Source organism: Neltuma alba, unplaced genomic scaffold (assembly GCF_004799145.2).
Source record: "Neltuma alba isolate B1F8T4 unplaced genomic scaffold, ASM479914v2 tig00011902_pilon, whole genome shotgun sequence".
Taxonomy (NCBI): Eukaryota; Viridiplantae; Streptophyta; class Magnoliopsida; order Fabales; family Fabaceae; genus Neltuma; species Neltuma alba.
Window position 1 is genome coordinate 368,660 of NW_021636500.1, and position 25,392 is coordinate 394,051.

Consider the following 25,392-nt stretch of genomic DNA (forward strand, 5'->3'; position numbering starts at 1 on the left):
TGACAAGGGACAGAGCATCCAGTGACAAGTAACACAACATCCACTAACAACTAACAGAGCATCCAGTGACAACTAATAGAACATCCAGTAACAAGTAACACAGCATCTACTAACAACTAATAGAGCATCCAATGACAGGTAACATAGATAAGGTAGGTAGAGATATAGACAATTTATTTGTGGTGTAGGTGTTGGGATTATTTCAACAGCACAAGAAATTGATGGTGGCTCTCCAATCACATCAGATAAGGTAGGTGGAGATATAGACAATTCATTAACACTTCCAAATGATTAATCAATCCTGTAGGAAATGACAAGTCAGGATGCATTCATGGACAAGTTGATAGTAAGATAGTAACAACTGACATACCAAGAAATGACAATAACAGTTTTGTTAAACTAAACTTACACATCTTGTTCCTCCAGTGTATCATCCCTTGTTGTTTCTATGTGGCCCTTATTTCTATTCTCTTCTACATACACATGACCACTTTTTTCATTGAACTTTATCAAATGTTCTACTCCATCATCATCTACCAACTCCACAAAAGTTTTTTTTTTATCAAACACAACTGAGAATTTCAAAAGAAATGAGTTGTTTTCTTTTCCAGCAATTGATGATATTATCTCCTTCAATTCTTCATAACTTGTGCCCTCCTTTACATTTGTTGTTCTCACACTACCTCCCACATATCTCATATCATCTTCTGCATCATTTATAAACTTTTCCCCTATGTGAACAAAGCAAAATAGATACTTTACAGATGTACTCGCCATCAGTAATTTAAACCTGCATCAAGAATCACGCAACTGTCATTGACAAGTCAAGGAGCTATATTGATAAGTGTCGCGGCACACATTGACAACTATCGCAGCCTGATTGACAACACAATATCCCATTTCGTGCTAAGGGTTTCTACCCACACTAACCATCTTCTTCTTCCTTTGCCACTAAACTAACGTCAGAACAGAGCAAAACCACCCACAAGCAACCCAAAAATAGAGCATCCATGATCATTCTACACACCCAATTTAAATCACCAACACACACCAACCAAAAACACAGCTTCTCCATTGATTAACTTGTAAATCCTAGACCAAAAACAAAAGCTTTGCAGTACCAAAGGCAAAAGTGATTTTCTAATTTCCCATTTCCAAACAAATGCACAATCTGTCAAGAAAGGTAGGAGAGGAGAGGAAAGAAAGTTTCATACCTGAAGATTTGTGGAGATTCACATGAAGACTCTTTGGAGTTCACTAATGGTAATGGAGAAGATACTTCATCATTAATGGCTCCTTCCCTCTTTCCCAACGTCTTCTCTCTCAACTATATTGCGTGGGAAACTCCTCGCCGACCATCTTTGTTTCTGATAGTTAGGGCAAGAGTGTCATTTGATGATTCTGAAAATTACACACAAGTCCCTTCGAGACTTCAGAAACATTATGAGATTTCAGGGGACCTTTTTGCTATATTTATGCTTGTGTGGGACCTTAATGTCATTTTCCCAAATTAAAAGACAAGTTCATCACAAAACCTTTTTGATATTTGCATGCTTAGATAATTAATTTCCACACAAAGTACTACTAATCTGTAAATATTAAAAAATTGTTTAAGTTAATAATTTATAAAAAAATGTGTATTGATTTTTTTAAAATACCCATATAATTATTTGCATTGAAAAAATACTTCTTAATGAATAATCCTTCATATGTGTAAGGAGAATTTGGAAAAAAAATTATAAATTTAGAAGACAAACTAAATTGAAATATTATATTTAAGACTAAGAAAAATTTATATGCTAGCTTTTATATTTAAGATTGGAGATAATATATAACTTTTTATATCCACGCAGAGTTCATCCCTATTTAAATGTTTTACGATGAAATACAAATATAATGAGAGGGAGGGAGTAAAAAGATGTTGGGAGGCAAGTCCAACAAGCAAATAAGCAAATGAATTAAGGAGGATTGTAATAAAGTCCCAAGTAAGAATCATGATTACTTGGTGACAATAAAACAACTTGTCATGGCAAATTTTATAGGGAAAATTTCATTTAAGGACTACAGAAGGGAATTTATATCAGTCAACCCCCAAAATATTTTGAGACCAAACTGAAATTAAAACTAAGAGTAAGACTACAACAATACCCCTCACTTTTATTTTTTAAAAAATAAATATTAATGGACGTAACTATACCGACCACTGGAGCTACAGTAACGGCCACTGGAGATCTGACCACTAGCACTCAGGTGGCTGCCGCCGGAGGTTGGACCTCCGGTGGCTTTTATTGTAGCTCCGATGGCTAGACTTTTTTTTTTTTTTTTTTTGAAAACAAGGTAGCCAAGGGAAGGTTTGAACCCATGACCCCTTGGCTCACCAAAAATGATGTAACCATCAAGCCAAGCAAGCTATTCAATCATTAAATGCAAATAAATATATATAACAAAACAAACACAACTGTCCAAGTATAAGTGAACAAGTGAAATTAGACGATTTACAACAAAAATTAAACAATTTACAAATAACATAACAAAATTCACAACCCTAAATACAAATGTTTAAGTGCAAATGAGTAAATGAAATTTAAAGATTTACAACCCAAATTTGGCTATTCACAAGAAATACAAGAGAATTGACAACTCACAATGTAAGTGTTTGAGTGTAAATGAACAATTGAAATTAGACAATTTACAAGTGAAATTCAGCAATTTACAATAAAAATTAGGTAATTTACAAATAACATAATAAAATTCACAACTCCAAATTCAAATGTTTAAGTATAAATGAGCAAGTGAAATTTGAAGACTTACAACAAAAGTTTATGGATTTACAACCCAAATTTGGCTATTCAGAAGAAACATAAGAGAATTCACAACCCAAAATGTAAGTGATTAAATGTAAGTGAACAAGTGAAATCTAACAATTTACAAATGAAATTAAGCAATTTATAACAAAAATTTGGCAATTTACAAATAATATAATGGAATTCACAAATCCAAATGCAAGTGTTTAAGTGTAAATAAGCAAGTAAAATTTGAATATTTACAACAAAAGTTTATAAATTTACAAGTGAAATTTGACGATTTACAAGTAAAATTCAGCAATTTACAACAAAAATTAGGCAATTTACAAATAACATAACTGAATTCACAACCCCAAATGTAAGTGTTTAAGTGTAAATGAGCAAATGAAATTGTCGAATTTTACTTGTAAATCCATAAACTTTTGTTGTAAATTTTTAAATTTTACTTGCTCGTTCACACTTAAACACTTGCACTTAGGGTTGTGAATTTTATTATGTTATTTGTAAATTGCGTAATTTTTGTTGTAAATTGCTGAATTTTAGTGGTAAATTGTCTAATTTTAATTGTTTACTTACACTCAAACACTTACATTTTGAGTTGTGAATTCTCTTGTATTTCTTATGAATAGCCAAATTTGGGTTGTGAATTTATAAACTTTTGTTGTAAATATTTAAATTCCACTTGCTTATTTGCACTTAAATATTTGCATTTGGGGTTGTGAATTTTATTATGTTATTTGTAAATTACCTAATTCTTGTTGTAAATTGCTGAATTTCACTTGTAAATCGTTTAATTTCACTTGTTCACTTATACTTGAACAGTTGTGTTTGTTTTGTTATATATATATATATATATATATATTTATTTGCATTAAATAATTGAATGGCTTACTTGGCTTAGTGGTTACATCACTTTTGGTGAATCAAGATGTCATGGGTTCAAACCTTTCCTTGGTCACCTTGTTTAAAAAAAAAAAAATTCCGGCCATCGAAGGTCCGGCGGTGGGCAGAACAGTTATGTCCATTAATATTTATTTTTTTAAAAATAAAAATGAGGGGTATTATTGTAATCTTACTCTTAGTTTTAATTTCAGTTTGGCCCCTTAGTCCTGCAGTGATATTTTAGAATATTTTGGGGGTTGACTGATATAAATTCCCTTTTGTTGTCCTTAAATGAAATTTTCCTAATTTTATAAGAGTAAATCACAACTTATTATGAGAACTTACTGATAATGATAATTATTTTTTTAAAAAAATTCATCGTACAAATGAATTATTAACAGCCTGTAATCCACCGTCCCCTGTTGACCAGCTAGTAACAAAATGAAGCTCCCAATTAATTAATAAAAAGAAAGTATTTTTTCTTGATTGCGTTACTTTATTGATGAATATTGCAGCAAATATATAACAGTACACTGAATTGAAGGGCACGAATAAATTTCTAAAAATAAACTGAATATAAATAATAAATAATAGAGAGTGGGAGAGTGGGGATATTAGATTACATGGGATTGGCTTTGACTCATTCAAACTGATAATAAAATAATTAAATAATTGACTCTAAAAATAATTGATGCTTCAATCAACACTCCCCCTTGCTTCAAAGTTGTAAACACCCATTTGCAATCTGAAATCTTTAACTTTGCCAATAGAGAGTGACTTGATCATTATATCCGCGACTTGGTTAGTTGTTCTACAATACTTCAATGCAATAGTGCTATCTGCTACAAGATCACGAATGAAGTGGTGCCGGATATCAATGTGCTTCATTCTACCATGAAAAGCTGCATTCTTTGTCATCGCAATGGCTGATTTGTTGTCACAATAAATCTATGTTGCATCTTGTTGTGGTTGAAGAAAATCTGCCAATAATCTTCTAATAAGCCACACAACTTGACAGGCTGCTGAAGTTATTGCTGCATACTCTGCCTCTGATAAGGATAAAGCCACAGTGGCTTGCTTCTTCGAGCTCCATGAAATGGAACCTGGACCAAGGGAAAAAAACATATACCGAAGTGCTTCTTCTATCATCAATACAACCTGCCCAATCACTATCAGAAAAGCCAAATAATTTGAAATTTGATATTTTTGAATACCAAATTCCAAAATCAATAGTGCCTACAACATAACGAATGATTCTCTTTAAAGCACCAAAATGATGTTCTGTGGGATTATGCATGAATCTGGAAACTACACTCACAGGATGTGCAATATCAGGCCTTGTGTTAGATAAGTAGTTCAAACCACCTACCATGCTTCTATACCACCTTGCACTAGCAGGTTTAGTACCATCTTCAGCTCTCAATTTCTCATTCACATTCACATTCAAACCTGGCTCTGATACCACTTTTGTTAGTGAAATAAAACAACTAGAATAGAAAGGCAGATGAATTGCATTACTTTATCGATGAATATTGCAGCACATATATAACAGTACACTGACTTGAAGGGCAAGAATAAATTTCTGAAAATAAACTGAATATAAATAATAAATAAAAGAGAGTGAGAGAGTGGGGATATCATATTACACGGGATTGGCTTTTACTCATTCAAACTGATAATAAAATAATTAAATAATTGACTCTAAAAATAATTGAAGCATCAATCAACATGATCAATTACCTTCAAAATTTTCTCTTCTTTTAGCCTAAGGTTTCTTCCCTCAGGAAAAATTGGCAAAACTTCTAATTTTTTCCCCCATAAAAGGCATTAAACACCTGAAGCTTACTCTGTCCTGCGTCTAATTCTCCTTCTGTATCATATATTCACCTTTAAGATTCAGAAATGTCCTAGAACATTGCAAAGAGAAACGGATAACTAATACACGGCTATGGAGTTATTCTCAATAGGATTGCTTGAAAGTATGGAGCTAAAGTGGTTACACTTTTGGATTCATTCATATTCATTATGCCTGCATAATTTGTTGCCATAGTCTCGGTTCAGTAGGGGAAAATCGGATCTTTTGATGCCAAACATACTAATTAAATTCTCAATTCTAATAATGTTCACCACCATCATGGATGGCTTTTATCTTGATTTATTTAATTTTGAAGCGTATACAGTTGAGCATGTTTATGTGCCAGAATAAGCGAAGTAGCGCCATTGTTCCAACCCTATTATATTTTTTCTGAAGATGCAGGAAAGCTGGAGTTCCTGTTAAAGCTATGAGAAAGGCTTTTGTAGCAAAAATCCCAATGTTCAACCTTATATAAGCATGATGAGCCAGTAGATCTGAGCTTCATGCAATTCTTGATACTTACATCCAACAGTAAGCTTCGTGCCAGAATAAGCCTTTCTTGTTGACTGGGTCCATGCAAGGATTGAGTGGCACACATGGAAAATCTCTAAATTCAAAGCTTGTAAATTGCTGTTTAATTTGCTTCGACTTTTATAGCACCAAATGGGACGCAAGGACCTAGTTGGCGAGAGTATGTCACAGATTATGACACGTTTATATGTGAAGTAGTCGTTTAGAAATTAGAACTTTTCATGTGGCAACAACACTCAATAGAATATTTCACCAAGAAAAAAAATCAATATCATAGAGAACTTCTGTGCATTCTCAAAATTTTTCGGAAGTGTAAAATACAGAGCTCAGGGTTGTTGAGGTTGCCACAACTAAGCAAATTGTTGGTTTTGATTTTAAACAACCATTCCATTCCATATGAATTTGATTTATCCTGAATTTTATTCTCAAGGCTCGATGGCTTTCATCTTGATGTCTACAATTCGGAAGATAGATGAGCATGTTGATGACGTTTATGCCGAAGCGATGGCGGAGGAGGCATCAGGGGGGGAGAGGAGAGGAAGGGCAGGGCACAGTCGCAATCAGCGAGGGTCATAAGAGAATCAAACGAAGATGGAGGCAGGATGGAGGTGAGGGCATTCATGCGAGAGCGAGCCTTCGAAATAGATTCCCACCACGAGTGCATGACCAGTGGCATGGAAATGGACTTGGAGGATTTATTACGTCCGCCACCAGACATTGATTGTGCAAGAATGGCTGTCTGTCTCTCTCTTTACTATCATCGATGCCGTTTGTTTTCAGGTGTATGCCGTCTCGTGTGTTCCTTCGTATATTCAGTGATGTTATATCACTTGCTGCTTGCCTTTTTCACTTTTAATTGAACTTATAATAATAGGTTACCGATTAGAAAAGTAACTTATTGTTAATTTGATTTTTGAAAAAGTTAGATAGGGTAAAAGGGAGTATTTTAATAGAAACCAAACCATGATTTTAAAAGTGTTTTTATAATATACGAAGTAAATATGTGGAAGAGTTTGTCTTGTTTTGCAGAAAAATGCTTTTCAAAAGCACTTATACGCATTCCCAAACACCCCCAAAATTAAATTGATGATGTGAATTGTGTTTGGAATAGATTTTATAAAAATTATTAGGGAAAACTAATGTAGAGATCCTTGTAGTTTCCATCAATTTTGAATTAGGTCCTTATGTATTTTTTTCTTTTTATTGGATCCTTAAACTATTAAAACCGTTAAAAAATTTGGCTATGAATAAGTGATACACGCCTGCAACGTCTCCCTTACCATCCAGCTTGACCCCGTTTGGAGTTTCTTAACGCTTGAGTCGTACCTTGCCCAGGCAACACGCAACTGATCACCCCCAAGAGTTTGCTACAACACCCCCACCCTCTTCAGTTCATGCAACTGCAACTAGACCCTTCCACTCATAGCCAAACTTAATTAGAGTACGTACACGAGAAAAAAGAGTGTTCACTGATTTTATATGGCAAGCACAATAAAAAAATGTTAAGAAGCCTTTATGACCTCTATATATATATAATTGCTATTGGAAAATCAAAAGCAAGCTCAAGTGACTACTTCCTCACTATATGCATATCAATGATTCAATAAAAATTACAGATTCCACAGTCATATAATATATATATATATATATATAAAGTGAAGATTCAGGAAAATATTAATTGATTCTTGAAGTTGTGGGAGATTGCAATGGTGGTCAGATTATTAGTGGTAGCCTGGTATTAATGGTGAGTAGTTCAATTTACTCTATTTTTCTATTTCTAAAACAGGGGAGGCTCTCCTAATTCACATATCATCAAAGTACTAAAAACCAGACCGGCAACTGAACCGGTCAATATAGTGGATTAAGGGTTAGTGGGTCAGATTGGAATCAGACCGATGTTAATTAAAATAATATATTTTTAAATTTATATTGGTAATTTTAAATAAAAGTAAAGATAAGATATAAAAACAAATGTCAAATAATAATAAATACATAATATTTACATAAAAAAAATAAAATCAATAATATGTGACTTATTTTTGTAATTATAATAATATATATAAATATTTCTTTCCATCAATAATGTATATAAAATAAACTATATATATTTAGTGAACAATACATAATATTAATAAATGATGTTTTATAATATAAATATTTCTCTCAGTTTTTGTCATTTTCAGACCTCTCATGTTTTTCAAAGTCTGAATCCATTTATGCAAATCACATGGCAGGCTCTGCATTTTTCAATCATCTTCTTTCCTCCGTCCTTTTTGCTCTCTTTCTCTAGTTCTCTCTCTTTCTTCTTCGTGTCAAGTTCTTTACTTCCATTCTTCATTTTCATACCTCCACAGTCCACATCTCTTCACTTTCGTTCCAGAGACACTCAAAGGAAAGTGAATAGATCAAGGTCATCAACTTGTAATTGCACAAGGCAAAAGGTAAAATCGTAAAATGAGAGTCAGGCGGTGGTCTTTCTTTTATTTTTGTGTTTCTTCTTTCTCTAGGCTCCATAGCTGTCTGGTTTTTTCTAGTTTACTTTTTTAAGCCACCGGGCTAAGCCGCCCAACCCAATGGGTTGGCCGGTGTATTCCCGGTTGATATCGGGTTTAGATGGTTTGCATCAATCGGTTTGAGATTTTTCCAGTTCAGGACACTGACTGGACATGTGACCGGTTTGCCGGTTTCCAGCCTGAATCGGCCGGTCTGGTCCGGGTTTGCCAACACCACATATGATGCATAGATAATAACTGTTTAATGGTATGTCACTTTTTTATTTCACAGAATTGGAGTTGGGTCCTTTTTCGGTCCCACCATAAGTGGAAGGGTTGAGGTGCAATCTAGGAAGAGGATGGAGGTGTTCTCAGCAAACTTTTGTAGGTGACTCGCCGTGTGCCAGTTGGACAAGAAACGGCTCAAGCCTTAAGAAGCTCAAGACAAAGTTAAGCTAAATGGTGAGGGAGATGTTTCAAACATGTATAACTAATTCAATTTTTTTTTTTAATACATGGAAGGTAAAAATGAAAAGAAACAAAGGCAAAACTAAAACCCATTCTGGGTTAACCTCTAGCATGAGCATGTCCAAGAATTCCCTACTATCTGAAGCTTCTAGGGGCAGCTAAGAGCTCGTATGGCCAGGTTATCAGTTTGGGCATTCCTGTCTCTATTGATAAGAAGAATCTCTATACTCTAATCTCACTAAAGCATGTCTTTAATCTCATACTGATTCATAACTGATACTTGTAACGGTGTTAATGACTACTTAACGGCAAGGACCAAGGGATTTAACAGGGGAAAGTTTAAGGACCCAATAAAAAGGGGAAAAAAAAGCTCAAGGACCTAATTTAAAATTGATGAAAACTATAAGGACCTCCAAATTAGTTTTCCCAAGTTATTTTGTAAAAGTTAGATCGGATAAAAGGTTATTTGGATTATGATTGAATAAAAATAAATTTAGTTTGTATAATTACAAAAGTGGATATAAGTTTTGTTACATAATAAAAAATGGTAAAAAAAAATGAATTTGCGTAATGTAATGAATTTAAATTATTTTAATATGAAAAAGTAAAATTTAATGACTAAAATACTACCTCTGGTCCTAATCAAGGGCTTATAATTAGGACCTGAGGTAGTTTATTTTAAAATATTAGAAATGTCATAAAAAAACTTTTGTAAATATAAAGTGAAATATAATTTAAAAAAATTTAAAATTATTTATGCATATATATATGTCTACATGAGCTTGCATTGCCAGGAGAGAGAGGGAGAGAGAAACATGAGACAAATGAGGGAGAAAAGAAGAGAGAGAATAATAAATGGCCCCACCAACTCATAGAAACTCATCAAAAGCAATAAAGCACGATTACAGATTATAGATAAGTCACAAGTAAGAAGGAGAAGCTTTTCAAAAATATGGGATTGAAACCAACTTTTGACCATAAGTTAAATGGGCAAAAAGCTTCTCCAAACACCAAGCTAAAAGCTCAAACGTACTGAAGGTTGTAATAGCTACTTATTCTGAATCTAATCACTGACCCAAAGAGGCTGAATGGGTGTTAAAGACAGTTATCGTTTGCTGCAGGGCTTTCTCATCACATCCGTGCATGATGATGAAGTTAAAGGGTCTTAAATGCGATTTTGAAGGTGCCAACATTAGAGAAATCAGGTTAGAAAACTTGAATCTGAGTGGGACAATTGATGCAGAATCATTGTGTAGGCTTAAGAAGCTGTGAGTTTTGAGCTTGGCTGAGGTTGAAGAAGACATGAAAAAGCTGAAGAAATTAAAAGTGCCTTTGGGGACATGATAAATTTTGAACGACGCAGCGATGACACACACAAATAGAGAAAGAGCTGAAGAAAGATGAGAGATTTGGTTTGAACAATGGAGTCCCAAAAAAAGATACTAGTCTGCTACATTTGATCTTATGTCCTAAACCCTAAATGGTTAACAATACTTAATTTAACAATTTAACAGCAGTGACATTTTATTACTATTTTCAAATCGTCATGAGTATTTTTCCACCCAAACTTAGTATTCTTTTCAAATATTAAATGGTAAAGTTGTCCTTTTACCCTTAATTTTAACATGTATAGAACAAAGGTGTCTGACATTTTATGGATAGGAGTGGGCATGGGATGGCTCCAGACACCCCAATCCATTTGTCCTTTCATTTTTTTCTAAAGAAAAATAATGAAGTTGGGTTGGGATGGGCATTCTTAAGATTATGGATATAAAAATTGCTAGGTGACAAGCCAAGGATAATTCCGTAAGATGATTATTGTGTTTTGAAACTCAAAAGTTAACAGTAGGGGTGTTCAACTGTGTCCCGTCCTAGTGTCTCATCCTTGTCCCAGTCATTTTGGGACGGGACGAAAGCGGGATGGGACAAAATTGTTTCAGGACGGAACGGGACACAGGACAGGGGTGTCCCGTCCCAGTCCTGTCCCGATGTATTATCTTTATTTTTAGTTGTTATATAGTTATTTTATTTACCGCTGTAGTAGCATTTTGGTAATGATATTTATCAATTGTTATTTTTTATTTGTTTATAAGTTGTTTTTGTATGAGTTACATAATATTCTTTGTAGTCAATATTTTAGGTTTGTTTATTTTTTGTCTCTCATGATTACAAAAAAACATTTTGTTTGTCATTATTTTTTCATTTTTATTTATGTTCCTCACATAGTTTTTATTATAAGTTTTTACATTTCTTCTATAGTTAGCTAGTTTTCAAATTAAAAAAGTTAAAAAAAAATTAAAAAAAGAGATGGGATGTTCCTATCCCGTCCTAGTTATGTCCTGTCCCAATTGGGATGGGATGCTATTGGGACGAGACGGGATACGGGATGGAAAAGCCGTCCCGTCCCAATTATCAGGACGCACTACAAAAAAATTGACTTTCAGCGGCGACTTTTGTCGCCGCTGAAAGTACAAAAGTCGTCGCCGAAAGTTTTTTGCGGCGACAAGTCGCCGCTGAAAAGTCATTGTCGTAGCAGCCGTGGCTGAAAACTTTCAGTGGCGACTAAAAAGGTCGCCGTTAAAAGATACTTTCAGCGGCGACTTTTAGAAGTTTCAGCAGTGACAAATGTCGCCGCCGAAAACACTTTTCGGCGGCGACATTTGTCGCCGCCGAAAAGCATTTCAGCGGCGACAAAAAAGTCGCCGCAGAAAACACTTTCGGCGGCGACACTCTTGTCGCCGCGGAAAGACTTTTCAGCGGCGACTTTTTTGTCGCCGCTGAAAGTAATGCCTAAGAAGAATTGGCTTTACCAATGCCACGTCATCACCGCCGGTGCCACGTCATCGTCTCCGGCCGCCACGTCAGCACCGTCGACCTCCATGTCATCGCCATCGGCGGCCACGTCATCACCGCCGACCGCCACATCATCACTAGCCACCTCCACGTCATTGCCACGTCACTCCTCCTCGCCACGTCATCGTCTAAATATTTTCACCTTAAATGTGTCTTCTTTCAGGTTCGAACTCGTAACCGCCTCCCTTCGTGTCCAACCTTCTTGCCGCTGAGCCAGATTGAATTTGTTTATTAATATTGTAAAATAAAATATATATTATTATATTATACTTTCAGCGGCGACAAAAAAAGTCACCGCTGAAGGTCCACTTTCGGCGGCGACAAAAAAAGTCGCCGCTAAAGGTCCATTTTCGGCAGTTTATTAATATTGTAAAATAAAATATATATTATTATATTATACTTTCAGCGGCGACAAAAAAAGTCGCCGCTGAAAGTCCATTTTTGGCGGCGACAAAAAAGTCGCCGCTGAAGGTCCATTTTCGGCAATTTGTTTATTAATATTGTAAAATAAAATATATATTATTATATTAGACTTTTGGCGGCGACCAAAAAAGTTGCCGTTGAAAGTCCACTTTTGGCGGCGACAAAAAAGTCGCCGCTGAAGGTCCACTTTCGGCGGCGACAAAAAAAGTCGCCGCTGAAGGTCCACTTTCGGCGGCGACAAAAAAAGTCGCCGCTGAAGGTCCATTTTCGGCAATTTGTTTATTAATATTGTAAAATAAAATATATATTATTATATTATACTTTCAGCGGCGACAAAAAAAGTCGCCGCTGAAATTCCACTTTTGGCGGTGACAAAAAAAGTCGCCGCTGAAGGTCCACCTTCAGCGGTGACACTTTTGTCGCCGCTGAAAGTCTTGGTTTCAATGGCGAACTTTTAGCGGCGACTAGAAAAGTCGCCGCTGAAAGTCCACTTTCGGCGGCGACACTTTTGTCGCCGCTGAAAGTCTTGGTTTCAGCGGCGACTTTTTGGTGTCGCCGCCGAAAGTGGACTTTGAGCGGCGACTTTTTTTGTCGCCGCCGAAAGTCGTCGCCTAAAGTCTATTTTTTTGTAGTGACGGGACTGGGATGAGGTCGTCCCTGTCCCGTCCCGTCCCATGAACACCCCTACTTAGCAGTACCTATTTTGTTTTGATTTCTCCTAAATCAGATTCTCATAGCTACATAAGACATCATAATGCAATGGAATTATTAAACTACAGTGATAAGTTTCAAATGACCGAAGGCGCCCAACAGTGTGGCTGATCTTGACCACTTGTCCTTTCTCCAGCCTATAGTAACTTGCCATCCCATCAGTTTTTAGCAAGCATGGGAGCTGATATATACAACCAAAATTCCAAGTTAAATAAGGTCATAAATTACTCCACTTGCATAGGGATGTCAAAGAAAAATAATCTGACTAATGCACTAAGATAAAACATAAAATCAATAGAGTCACACTCTTCACATGTTATGAACAGTGTCTGATTCTTTAGATTCCATGCAATTCGCAGGTCCCACTTAGTTCTTAAAGAAGAAGAAGAACTATATTCCATGTAATGTAGAACTATATCGCCTTTATCATCAGCCAAGCAATTATGTATATCTAGAAGAAGAACTGCAGAACTACATTGCCTCATTCATCAGCCGAGCGATTATTCACTAAACTAGCTCTTACTTTACTCATTCTTAATTGTATACTTTTTCCTATGCAGCAAGGCAATTTATTGAATTATCAGACAGAGGACTCCTTGTTCTATGAGCCAAAATTATTGAAGTGTATGTAAGTTCAATGTCTAATTGAATATTTACTCCCTCAAAAGTTTCAACCTTACTGCCGCTTCACGTTTATACATTTTGGAGATTAACATAGTAATGGAACTTCTGATATTGCAAGCGAATAGCAAGGGCACATTTGTGCTTCCTAGCGGGCAATTTAATTAAAACATACACGGGTAGATATAAATAATACCTGCCTCGCTTCCATTTTGTACTTCTCAAGCAATCTATCCTTCTCATCTGTAGTCAACACCTCATACTTAGGTTGTAATATATGCTTTGAGATATTCACCAGCAAGTCATGGATCTATAAACAATATCATTTGTTTAAAAGAATATAAATATTAGAATCAGGATAAACAATATTCGAGACAAAAAAAACAAAAAACAAAAGCAGAATAATAAAACAGAAGGCCTGGGATGTTAACTAAGTGCATGAATGCTGTTCAATCCATGTACATGAGAAATGAAAATTCCTTTGAGAAAATCAGACGAGCATTGAAGTGCAACCAAATGGAGAATTCTCCAAGACTAAGGAAGATACTTCAAACTTCTCCAAGAACACCAAAATGCTTATTGCAACGATAACTCATTGCTGGAAGAAATGAATGGGGCAGAATTTCTTATCGGATCTGTACATTGGAGAAGGACAAAGAGGATGCAGATGCAGCTCAGGTCTCAGGATCATGATAATGGAGTTGAGGGAAAGGAAAAGAAGGAGAAAAGGAAGGAATCTAGTGAGAATGGTGAGTTGAATGCAGACAATGATGCGGATGTGGGAGAAAAGAGGAAAAAGAGGAAAAAGCATGCTGAGCAAGAAGAGTCAACCGAAATGCTCAAGAAAAAGAAAAACAAGAAGAAGAAAGTATAGGATCAATAGGGATTGAAATGTTGTTATCAGCTAATTCATCTTGCTGGTAACAATCAGGTTTACATATCTCAGGCTACTCGGTGCTAAAATCTGTATAAATATATCCTCATGTCTAATTGCATGCTTTCTCTTCTAATGGGGTGCGTTGTATTTCAGGAAATTTTGATGCTGTGATATTTGTGCATTAAAGATGCTGCTGGTTCTAAAGTTGCTAACATGTTGAGCATGTAACTTTTCATTCATGTTGATGCAATAGAGTACTGAGGTGATCTGTCTTCTAATCTATGCCGTGCGTGCTTCGGAATGTTCATGGAAAGTTGACTTTGCCCAAGTTTACATATATATATGTATGATGGTTTATTTTTTGGAGAGAGTTCAATTAAAAGTTTACATGAACGCGTGTGTGTATAACTTGTATTAGTACAAGCGGACAAGCATACCCCGTTGTTAAGAAATGATACTACAGCATGTGCACATATGTATGTTCATAATTATATTTATGTCGTGTATGAGGGTCTATGTTTCTAGCTTTACTCGTTGGGGTTGGTCTACGTACCTCAAGAACACTCACGTAAATTTTAACTCAATAGAGACTTATTCCTGAATAGCAATGGGATAGAAACAGTTGGTTAAGAATGGTCAACATGGTCTTTATAAATTCCGATGGTCCAAAAACCAAAGCTGAGAGTGAAGGAAGAGGAGATAGCCACATGTGAAAGAAGGTGATGCTTAGCGTTAAAAGCCAAAAGCACAGAAGAAGTAAGATATAATAAGGGGAGAAAAAAAACAAGGGAAAAGGGTGGGCCTAGAATGCCACAAAGGAAGAAGAAAATGTACTTTGAATGTGGAAGAAAAAAAATGGAAGACCACGGCGGAGACAAGAAGCAGAGAGCTGGAGAAAGGAGAGAAGAGGTGAGATAGAATGGAAATTAAAAGATGAGTTCTGATATGATTCACAGGTTATTTCTATTTTTTCTTTGTGTTTCCATATCACCAAGTTCCCTCTCCTTCTCTTCACGGGGTTCCCCCTGATGCCAATTTGAGTCCCATTCCCCGTTGTGGGAAAGGGGTTTGCCAGACGGGGGCGAGTTCTACTGGTCTGCTGAACCCATCAACGGGACTGTTTTAAGAAAACAAAAATGAAAAATTCATTGGCGATCTTACCTGCTGATATGATTTGCTTTTTCCCCACCCCCTTCTTTTTGGTTTTGCTTTTGACTATTGTGCACTTCGTTTTTTTAATATACGCGTTACAGAGGGCCAGGCCATCAAATGAAAAGGAAATGCGACGAACCTTCGTGGAAGCGTGCCGTTGGAAACCACACAAGACTAACGGACGGTTACATTAATACAAACCCTACTAGTTGAACTTTCATTTCGGTCTTCACAAACTTGCGAGACTACTGTATCATGGCGAAGAGAGCAGGATCTTCTTCGGTCACCTACAGATGGAGTTATGATGTGTTTCTTAGCTTTCGAGGGGAAGATACTCGTTTAAATTTCATCGGTCATCTTTACGAGTCTCTTCTTCAAAAAGGGATTCGTGTCTTAGCGTTAAAAGCCTAAAGTGTAGAAAAGAAAGATATAATAAGGAAAAAACAAGGAAAAGGATGGGTTTAAAATACCAAAAAAGAAGGAGGAGAAAGTGTACTTTGAATGTGGGAGGAAGAAAATGAAAGTAACATGGCATAGACAAGAAGCAGAGTTGGAGAAAGGAGAGAAAATGAAGGAGAGAGAAGATGGAAATTAAAAGATGACTTCATCAGAGAACCTTTCTGATATTTGCGTGCTTAGATAATTAATTTCCACACAAAATACTACTAATATGTAAATATTAAAAAAATTAGTTAAGTTATACTTTATAAAAAATGTGTATTGACTTTTCTAAAATACTCATATAATTATTTGCATTGAAAAATATTTCTTAATGAATAATTCTTAATATGTGTAAGGAGAATTTGGAGAACAAAAGTATAAATTTAGAAAATAAATTAAAATGAAACATTATATTTAAGATTAATAAAAAATTTTATACTATTTTTTTTTAATTTAAGATTGGAGGTAATATACAACTATTTATGTCCACTCAGTGTCCATCCCTATTTTAAATTTTTTACGGTGAAATACAAATATAATGAGAGGGAGGAAGTAAAAAGGTGTTAGGAAACAAGTCCCACAAGCAAATAAGCAAATGAATTAGGGAGGACTGCAACGAAATCCCAAGTAAAAATCATGATTACCAAGTCTTAATGACAATAAAATAAGTTATAATGACAAATTTTATAAGAGTAAATGATAATTTTATTATTAAAACTCAGTGATAATTTTTTTTTCAAACATTCATCGTACAAATGAATTATTAACACAGCCTGTAATCCACCTGTCACCTTTTTGACCGGCTAGTAACAAACTGAAGCGCTACCAATTAATTAATAAAAAGAAAATTTGAAATAACTGTGCTGATCCTTCCCCGGGGCAACGAAATAATTGTACTGATATTTGTTCTTTTCTGCTTTGTTTCCTAAAGGAACCGTCGTTTGGGTCACGCTCGACTTATCAGCACCGAAAGCATAAATCAAATAATTTCACTACTTACCTCAAGCAGTTGTATCAAGAAAGCTCTGATGTGATTCAGCTTATTTTTATTTTCTCTTCTGTGTTTGCATATCACCAAGTTCCCTCTCCTTCCCTTCATGGTGTTCTCCCTGATTTCAATTCGAGTCCCTTCCCCGTTGCTGTAAAAGAGGTTTGCCAGACAGGGCCGAGTTCCACTGGTCCGTTGAAATTCATTGTCGATTTTATCTGATGAGATGAATTTGTCTTTCCCCTTTTTGGTTTTGCTTTTGACCATAGAGCACTCGTCTTTATATTATTTTCAGAGCGCCACCAAATGAAAAGGAAATGTGACAATCCTTCGGGGAAGCCTGCTGTTGGCAACTTACATTAATATAAACCTACAAGTTCTCAGATCTGTGAGATTACTGTATCATGGCGCAAGGAGCAGGATCTTCTTCCGTCACCCGCAGATGGAGCTATGATGTGTTTCTTAGCTTTCGAGGGGAAGATACTCGCTTGAATTTCGTCGGTCATCTCCATGGGTCTCTTCGTCAAAGCGGGATTCGTGTCTTCATTGATGATGAATCGCTTGATGCAGCTAAAGAAATCCGACCGTCTCTTTTCGAAGCCATCAAGGAATCCAGGATAGCCATCATAGTTTTCTCCAAAAACTATGCAACCTCAACCTTCTGTCTGGATGAACTTGTCCAGATTATTGAGTGTTTCAAAGAAGAAAGTCGACTGGTGTATCCAGTGTTTTATCATGTGGATCCATCAGATGTGCGATATCAGAGAGGGAATTACGGACAAGCTTTGGCTGATCTGCAGAACAGACTGAAAGGAAACGATGCGAAGTTGCAGAAGTGGAGGTGGGCTTTGACTCGAGCATCTGACTTGTCAGGCTGGCATTTTCAACCTGGGTACCCCTCTTTTTCTTATAGTCATTTTCCATCCAATTTTTTAGATTTTTTCTTGTAAGTAAAATACATTCACCTTCTTTTTATTTTATACTATCTTATATTATACGAATATAATATATTTTCTCATAACTGTGACCCAAGTTAAAATTGTGCTCCTTACAAAATATGCTTATTTTAAATTATTTATATTAGAAATGAGCTTGTGTCTCACAACTACGAGGAGGAAGGCGAAAACGTGTTAATTTCTAGACGATATAGAACCATGTTTTATATTTTTAAACTTACTATTCATAATTGTAAATTTATGATTTAGAGGCATGTGCAAGATATTTCTCATGTTGAAACTTGTTTATTTATCTTAGCCTCATTCTCATTCCATTTCCTTCTATAACTGGGCCGTCAATATATATATATATAAATATATATATACACACGCACATGTATACATTTGATTTGAATAGGGATACACTTTTATGGGCAGGATTACAAAAGAACAAGAGGGTATTAAAACGATAACTCATGAAGTCTCTGCCAAGATTAATCGCACTCTTTTAGAAGTTGCCGATCATCGAGTTGGCCTTGAGTTTCGGGAAAAAGAAGTAATCTCACTTCTAGATCTTGGGTCCAACAAAAACGCACTGATGATTGGAATTTGTGGCATTGGTGGGATAGGTAAATCAACAATTGCAAGAGCTGTGTATAATTCAGTTGCTGATAATTTTGATGGTTTGTGTTTTCTTTCTAATGTTAGAGAAATTTCTTACAAGCATGGCTTGTCACATCTTCAAGAGACATTACTTCATAAATTGGTGAGGGAGAAGGAACACAAATTGGGTGATTTCTATGAAGGAATTTCAATAATAAAGAATAGGCTCCAAAACAAGAAGATTCTTTTAATTCTTGATGATGTTGACAAAGTGGAGCAATTACGAGCCCGGGAAACGCAACAGGTTATGGTGTTATGAAGACATTCTTGATGTCTTGCAAAATAACACGGTGCGAACACAACACAAATGACTCTGTTTAATTCTTACATTTATATGACTTTTGTATACCTAAAATTTGGCATTTATTGTGTGCTTTTCATTTTAAAGGGCACTGATGAAATTGAAGTCATAATTCTTGACTTACCCAAAGATAAAGAAATCCAATGGAATGGCAAGGCATTCATGAAGATGAAGAAGCTCAAAGTGCTTGTCATAAGGAATGCAAGCTTTTTTAAAGGCATCAAATATCTCCCAAATAGTCTCTGCGTGTTGGAATGGAAGGGGTATCCTTTTAAGTTTTTGCCATCTAATTTTCATCCAAAAAAACTCGTCCATCTTGATTTGTCCAATAGTTGTGTGGTGCTCCAACCTTTTAATAAGGTATGCTTATATACGTACTTGTAAAACTAAGTGCTTTTTTCATTTTCTTTATCTAACTTCTTTTTCCATTTTCAATTTTGCAGAAATTAGAGATTTTAAGTTGCATGAATTTTAGCAACTGTAAGTCCTTGAGCCAAATACCAAACTTGTCGGGAGTTCCTAATTTAACAGAATTGCGGCTTGATGGTTGTATAAACTTAATTGAAATCCATGATTCACTTGGATTCTTAGATAAACTCAAAAGATTGAGTGCTATGCGATGCAAAAACTTGAGGATTTTGCCCCCTAGTATTAAGCTAACATCGCTTGAACATCTAAATCTCTTTGGCTGTTCAAGTCTTCAAAGTTTTCCTGAGATATCAGACAAGATGGAGAAGTTGAAGACACTTGATTTGGAGAGTACGGCCATTGCAAGATTGCCATCTTCAATTTGCAACCTCGTTGGGCTTGAAAGCTTGAACATGGAATCGTGTCCTAATCTTAAGCAATTACCGGCTAGTATTTGTACGTTGCCAAACCTATTGGACCTAACAACAAATTTTTGTGAAGGGATGAAGCATTTCAAGAAATGCAATGGTGGAAAAGAAGCAAGTTCAGACTGCTCAATCATTTTGACCAAAGGAAAAGAAAAAGAAGACAACTCAATCGTGTCTTCGAGAAAACATTTCTGTTTCTCAAATTGCAACTTAACAAATGACTCTCTTGCTCTCTGTCTCTCTTGTATTCCTAACATTGTACAGTTAGATCTAAGGTTTAATAGCTTCACAACCCTTCCAGCATGCATAGAAGAATGTGAGAATTTAAGATATCTCTTGCTGGATCATTGCGTGCAATTGCAGAAAATTAATAGGATGCCACCAAAATTGGAAACATTCAGCGCCATAGGTTGCACGTCTTTGTCTAAGTCATCCAGAAAAAGAGTATTTGCTCAGGTCTATCTCCCCTTTAATCTTTTCTGAATGATCTTCCTTGGGTACTTACAGTTTATTTATCATTTTACGGTATTATATGTAATTTGCAGGCATTCTACTTTGGAAATGGGAAAAGAAACTTTGTTTTGCCAGGAAAAAGAATCCCTCAATGGCTTGAATATTATAGTCGAGGAAGCTCCATGTCTTTTTGGATTCGTGATAAGTTCCCAAAAGTTGCTCTTTGGTTTCTTGTTGAAAATGACCAAGTTTATCCTTACAGATGTATATTCTCAGTGCACATTAATGACACCAAGTTAGATATTTCTTCAGAGTGGCTTTTACTGTCAACTATAGTGCCTAATCATATATACATATGTGACATGGAAAGCATAATTAAGAAGGTTGAACTCCGTCATGCAGATAGATGGAATCAAGTGAAGGTTTCAATTAAGAGTAATACACGAGAAGTAATAATGGACAAGGAAATTTTCATGGCAGTTCATGCATATAGGCAACAAAATGACTTTGAAGATATCCAATTCAGGGACCCGAGAATATACCTTGGCTGCAACTCATGGCAAAAAGTACAACAATCACCTCAAGATTGGGAAGAACTTGAAGATGAAATGAATGAGGATTCAAATTCAACAAAAGTCGCAGATTCAATCCAAAAAATCACACCTTATCAAGGTATGCCCCACTTTTCTTGCATTTTGTGTTAACGCAATACTACTTCTGATTTTTAACATAAGACTCAATTCACTAATTTGGAAGAAATTAAGAAAATTATTAAATTACTTAATTATAATATATATTATATAATTTTTCTAAAATACTTATGTAGATCATTAGGTTATATATCAATTTATAAGTGAATTAAATTAGTTCAAAAAAATAAATATAAATACTTTAAAGTGATTTATTAATTTTCTTAATTTTTTCAAATTAGTCAACTGGGTATTATATTAAGGACCAGGAGTAATATATTCTTTTCAATATAAATACATAACTTATTTTCCATGACTTGTGTGCTCTGGCCAACTTTAGTTAAAGGCGTGGGGTATATCATATATGAAGTCTCCAGAGACTTGAGAAGAGTATTCAACAAATTCACAGGACTCACTTATAAATAAATCTTTTATTCAGGACTTATATGTAATTTTTCATGAATTCTTTGGAGCTAAACAGGTGGTTTATAAAAAGCGTTAATGTTTGCCACAAGAACAGCTACTATTTTGATACTATCAACGAGTTGGTCCCGGTTTTGAACTAGTTGTCGGTTATGGTAAAACAGTGATGAATCTGTGGCCAACAATTTCTTGATTTTCTCAAAATAATTTTTTTCCCGCTTGTAAAAATATTTTGAGCATTTTGCAACCCCCCATGAATTTTTCCCCCCCCAAATTCTTGCTTCTTGCGTATCCAATCCTAAATTCGTCCGTGTTAGGAAAGCCATAAAAATTCAAATTTATATCAATTTTTTATAATAGCAGACTTTCTTGCCAAATGCACCCTGGATAGTGCATCAAGCTTTCGAGTGTTTGAACCTGACAATCTAAGCGGGGATCTTGACTTCGCTTGAGGATGTTAATCCTCAATCGTACAGTAATCTTGCCTTTCCTTTCCGTTGTATAAAAAAAATATGTGTGTGTGTGTGTCTATATATATATATATATATATATATATAAAAGTGTATATGACCATATGTGTGTGTTTGGGTATCAGTCAACTTCTTCCTACTACTGACATTAATTGATTGTAATTAATTAATTAATTAATAGTCGGTTCTCTCTAGTTCTTCCTTACTTTTCCTCTGGTCTGTTAGATGAAATTCGAACAAAGAAAAAACCATAAAAAATAACATGAAAATTATTAAATCTCAAATTAAGATTTTGACATATGTTATTTACACTTAATTTGCAAATAACAATTTATTTTTGTAAGAATTCTTAATTTAGAATGTAATAATTTTTAGTTTTTTTTTGTAGGATTTTCTCTTTAAACAATTTAGATTTAGCACTTTATAAAATAGTGTTTCTTTTTTTTTTTTAACTTTTACTTACTTTCAATTTATTTCCTTTGGTTTCTAGCAGAAGCAGAACCCATGACTACTAAGCTTACGGGTGGAACATTTGATTGGCCGGTGCAAGGAGCAAAAACCTCTTCTGTCGCCCGCTTGTGGACTTTTGATGTGTATGTTAGCTTTCGAGGTGCAGATACTCGCTTTGGTTTCATTGCTCATCTTTACGAATCTCTTCGTCAAAGCGGGATTCGTCCCTTCATTGATGACAAATACCTCCCCGCAAGTGAAGAAATCAAACCATCTCTTTCCAAAGCCATCAAGGAATCTAGGATGGCCATAATAGTTTTCTCCAAAACCTATGCAGCCTCAACCATCTGTCTGGATGAACTTGCCCAGATTATTGAGTATTTCAAAGAAGAAAATCGGCGGGTATATTCAGTGTTTTATGATGTGGATCCATCAGAGGTGCGGCATCAGACAGGGCGCTATGGACAAGATCTTGCTAATTTGCAAAACAGATTGGGAATAAATGATGAGAGGTTACAGAAATGGAGGAGGGCTTTGTCTCAAGCAGCTGACTTATCAGGCTGGCGTTATCAACCTGGGTATGTCTTCTCTTCTTCTTATTGTTATTTTCCATCTAATTTTTGGGTTTTTTAAATAAGTAAAATACAGGCAATTTCTTTTGCTTTTATATTCATCCTTTATTATATGAATAATTTAATATACTCCCTTGGATCCTTGTCCCAAAGAATAATGGGGTGGTCCTAGATATAAGCAGGAGATACTTTTTGTCTAAAATTTTAAATTGGTCTTTACATTTTCACCCCTATTAAATATATGCCTCTATATTAGTTATCACGAGAATTATATATGAGAGAGAGTGTGTGTACTGTTATTTCTTTCTTTTTTTTAAATTACTCTTATTTTTACTTATTATCTCTTTATGATAAATTTTTACTCATGATCTCTTATTTATTGTCTTTATAAACAAAGGTACAATTTGGAAAAATAACAAAATACTGACAGCAACCTAACCTAATGTGCCTTGGGCCTGAGAAACCCTAGTCCATTATTTTAATAACTCTGTTTAAATTGTGGAATTAGTCTGCTGATTTGGTAGGTAGGTGGGTCAGATTCTGATTGTATTTTATTTGACTTTCAATTCTGTATCTCTTGATTTCTAAAATCACGGCCTGATTACTAGAACGTTGGCCATCAGGTCTATTTAACTAATATTCTAAACTCCTTACCTTCATTGAAATACAAGGAGTTTCAAAATAGATTTGTTTAACTACATACCTTAACTTTAACTAATATTTTGAAATGTGTGATTTTGGCATTTCTTTCTTATAAAAACAACATGAGGGAGTAATATTTTTTTAATAACTATGATCCAAGTTAAAATTATACTCCCCACGAAATAAGCATATTTAATTATTTATAATAGAAATGAGCTTGTGTCTTACAAATACAAGAGAGGAAAGCGAAAACTTTTTAATTTCTAGACAATATGGAATATGGGTTATATTTTTAAAATTGTTATTCATAACTGTAAATTTGTGATTTAGAGGTCTGCGAGATAAAATTGTTTGTTTTTTTGGTTGTCTTTCTCACTCCATTTCATTCTATAACTGGCCCATCAATATATTTTTGGTTTGGATAAAGGACAATTTTTTATGGGCTGGATTACGAAAAAAACAAGAGCATATTAAACGAATTACTTGTGAAGTCTCTGCCAAGTTAATCCCACTTGATAAAGCTTAAATTTTTTTTAATATTTTTTCGTACGACATTAATTCTAATAAAAATGATAATTTTGTGCTTAAATGGGTTTTTTATGCATTATTAGATTAATTGATTGATTTTGAAAATTTTATAAAAATTGAGATTTTTGGAGTGAAAATATAAATATTTTATGGTCTCTAAATTTCTGGTTTGGAGTTAATCTTTTCTATTTCTTCAAAATCAATTCTCATATTTCTGAAAAGTTGATCTTTGAAAAGTTTTGTAATTTTTTATCTTATATTAATTTGGTGCATATGTAATATTTAATTTTGATATGGATTAATTATATTAGGATATAATGAATATAATCTACATTAATAGATTTAATTCTTGTAGGTCAAGAAAGAGTACAATAGAAAATCCTATGCTGGAGAATTAATCTTGGGAGTTCAAAGACAATCCAATAATAGCCAAGGAAATTCTCTTCTTTCCGGACTTAAATCGGCAGCTCCACAAGATCATTCATCATTCACCTTCAATCATCTCGATTCTCCATCCACTTACGGGACCCACCATTCTCTCTTACATTAGTAAGCCAATATTTCCATTCTTCTTCCTTGGACGTGACCATTATTTCTATTCATCATTCCAAGCGAGCCGTGAAGTGTTTAATGTTTGGAGGAGAAGGCGTTCTGATGGCTTCTTAAGTCGGTTTGAAAAACAACTTGAGAGGAGTGCAGCAGAGGTTAGAGTCTTGGGTAAGTAGTTGAAGACTATAAAAAAACTTATGTTTCACAATTAATTCTAGATTGTCATCATTTTTATTATTGGATTGAATTGGTATTTGAATTTATTTTGTGCTTGATATTTGTTGAAATTTATGTTTGAAACCCTTTTACTGTTACTTAAATTTATAACTGAGTTCTCATTATGATTTAATTATCAATGTGACTTAAAAGTACAAATTTGGATTATCAATGTGACTTGAATTATAAATTTGGGTTTTTGCTTCTTGATTGTTCCATTGAGCTGACAAGTTGTCTAATTGTTTCATTAGATCACTCTAAGCATAATTTTCAGAATTGATTTGACTTAATTGTAATTGGTTTTAATTGACTAACATTATATCATTATGACTTCTCTAATAGTTTAAGTGTTGTTGTGCTGAGCTTCTCTTATGCATCAGCTAGGTAATTCAATTAGTGAATTCCACTCTCTTCTCATTTCCCTTTGACGTAATTAATAGATTTGGGCCAAAAAAGTTAACTCCATGTAAATCATGAGTTGTTCCCTTCACCATACTTGAATAAAACCTTTTTTTTTTTTTACTTTATCAGTTTATTTTATTACTTAATTGATTTCCTTTACTTAGC

General features: G+C 34.8%; 1 protein-coding gene across 1 annotated transcript in view; it reads left to right on the plus strand.

Annotated features, from left to right (window-relative positions):
- The window catches only part of LOC114719287 (TMV resistance protein N-like), a 35,452-nt gene extending 10,994 nt beyond the window's left edge, over positions 1-24,458 (plus strand). Inside the window, exons 4-6 of the mRNA XM_028904766.1 lie at positions 20,379-20,958; positions 22,362-22,896; positions 24,416-24,458. Of these exons, the coding sequence (XP_028760599.1) occupies positions 20,379-20,958; positions 22,362-22,896; positions 24,416-24,458 (1,158 nt within the window). The remainder of the gene's footprint in view (positions 1-20,378; positions 20,959-22,361; positions 22,897-24,415) is intronic.
- Positions 24,459-25,392: the final 934 nt, after the last annotated feature.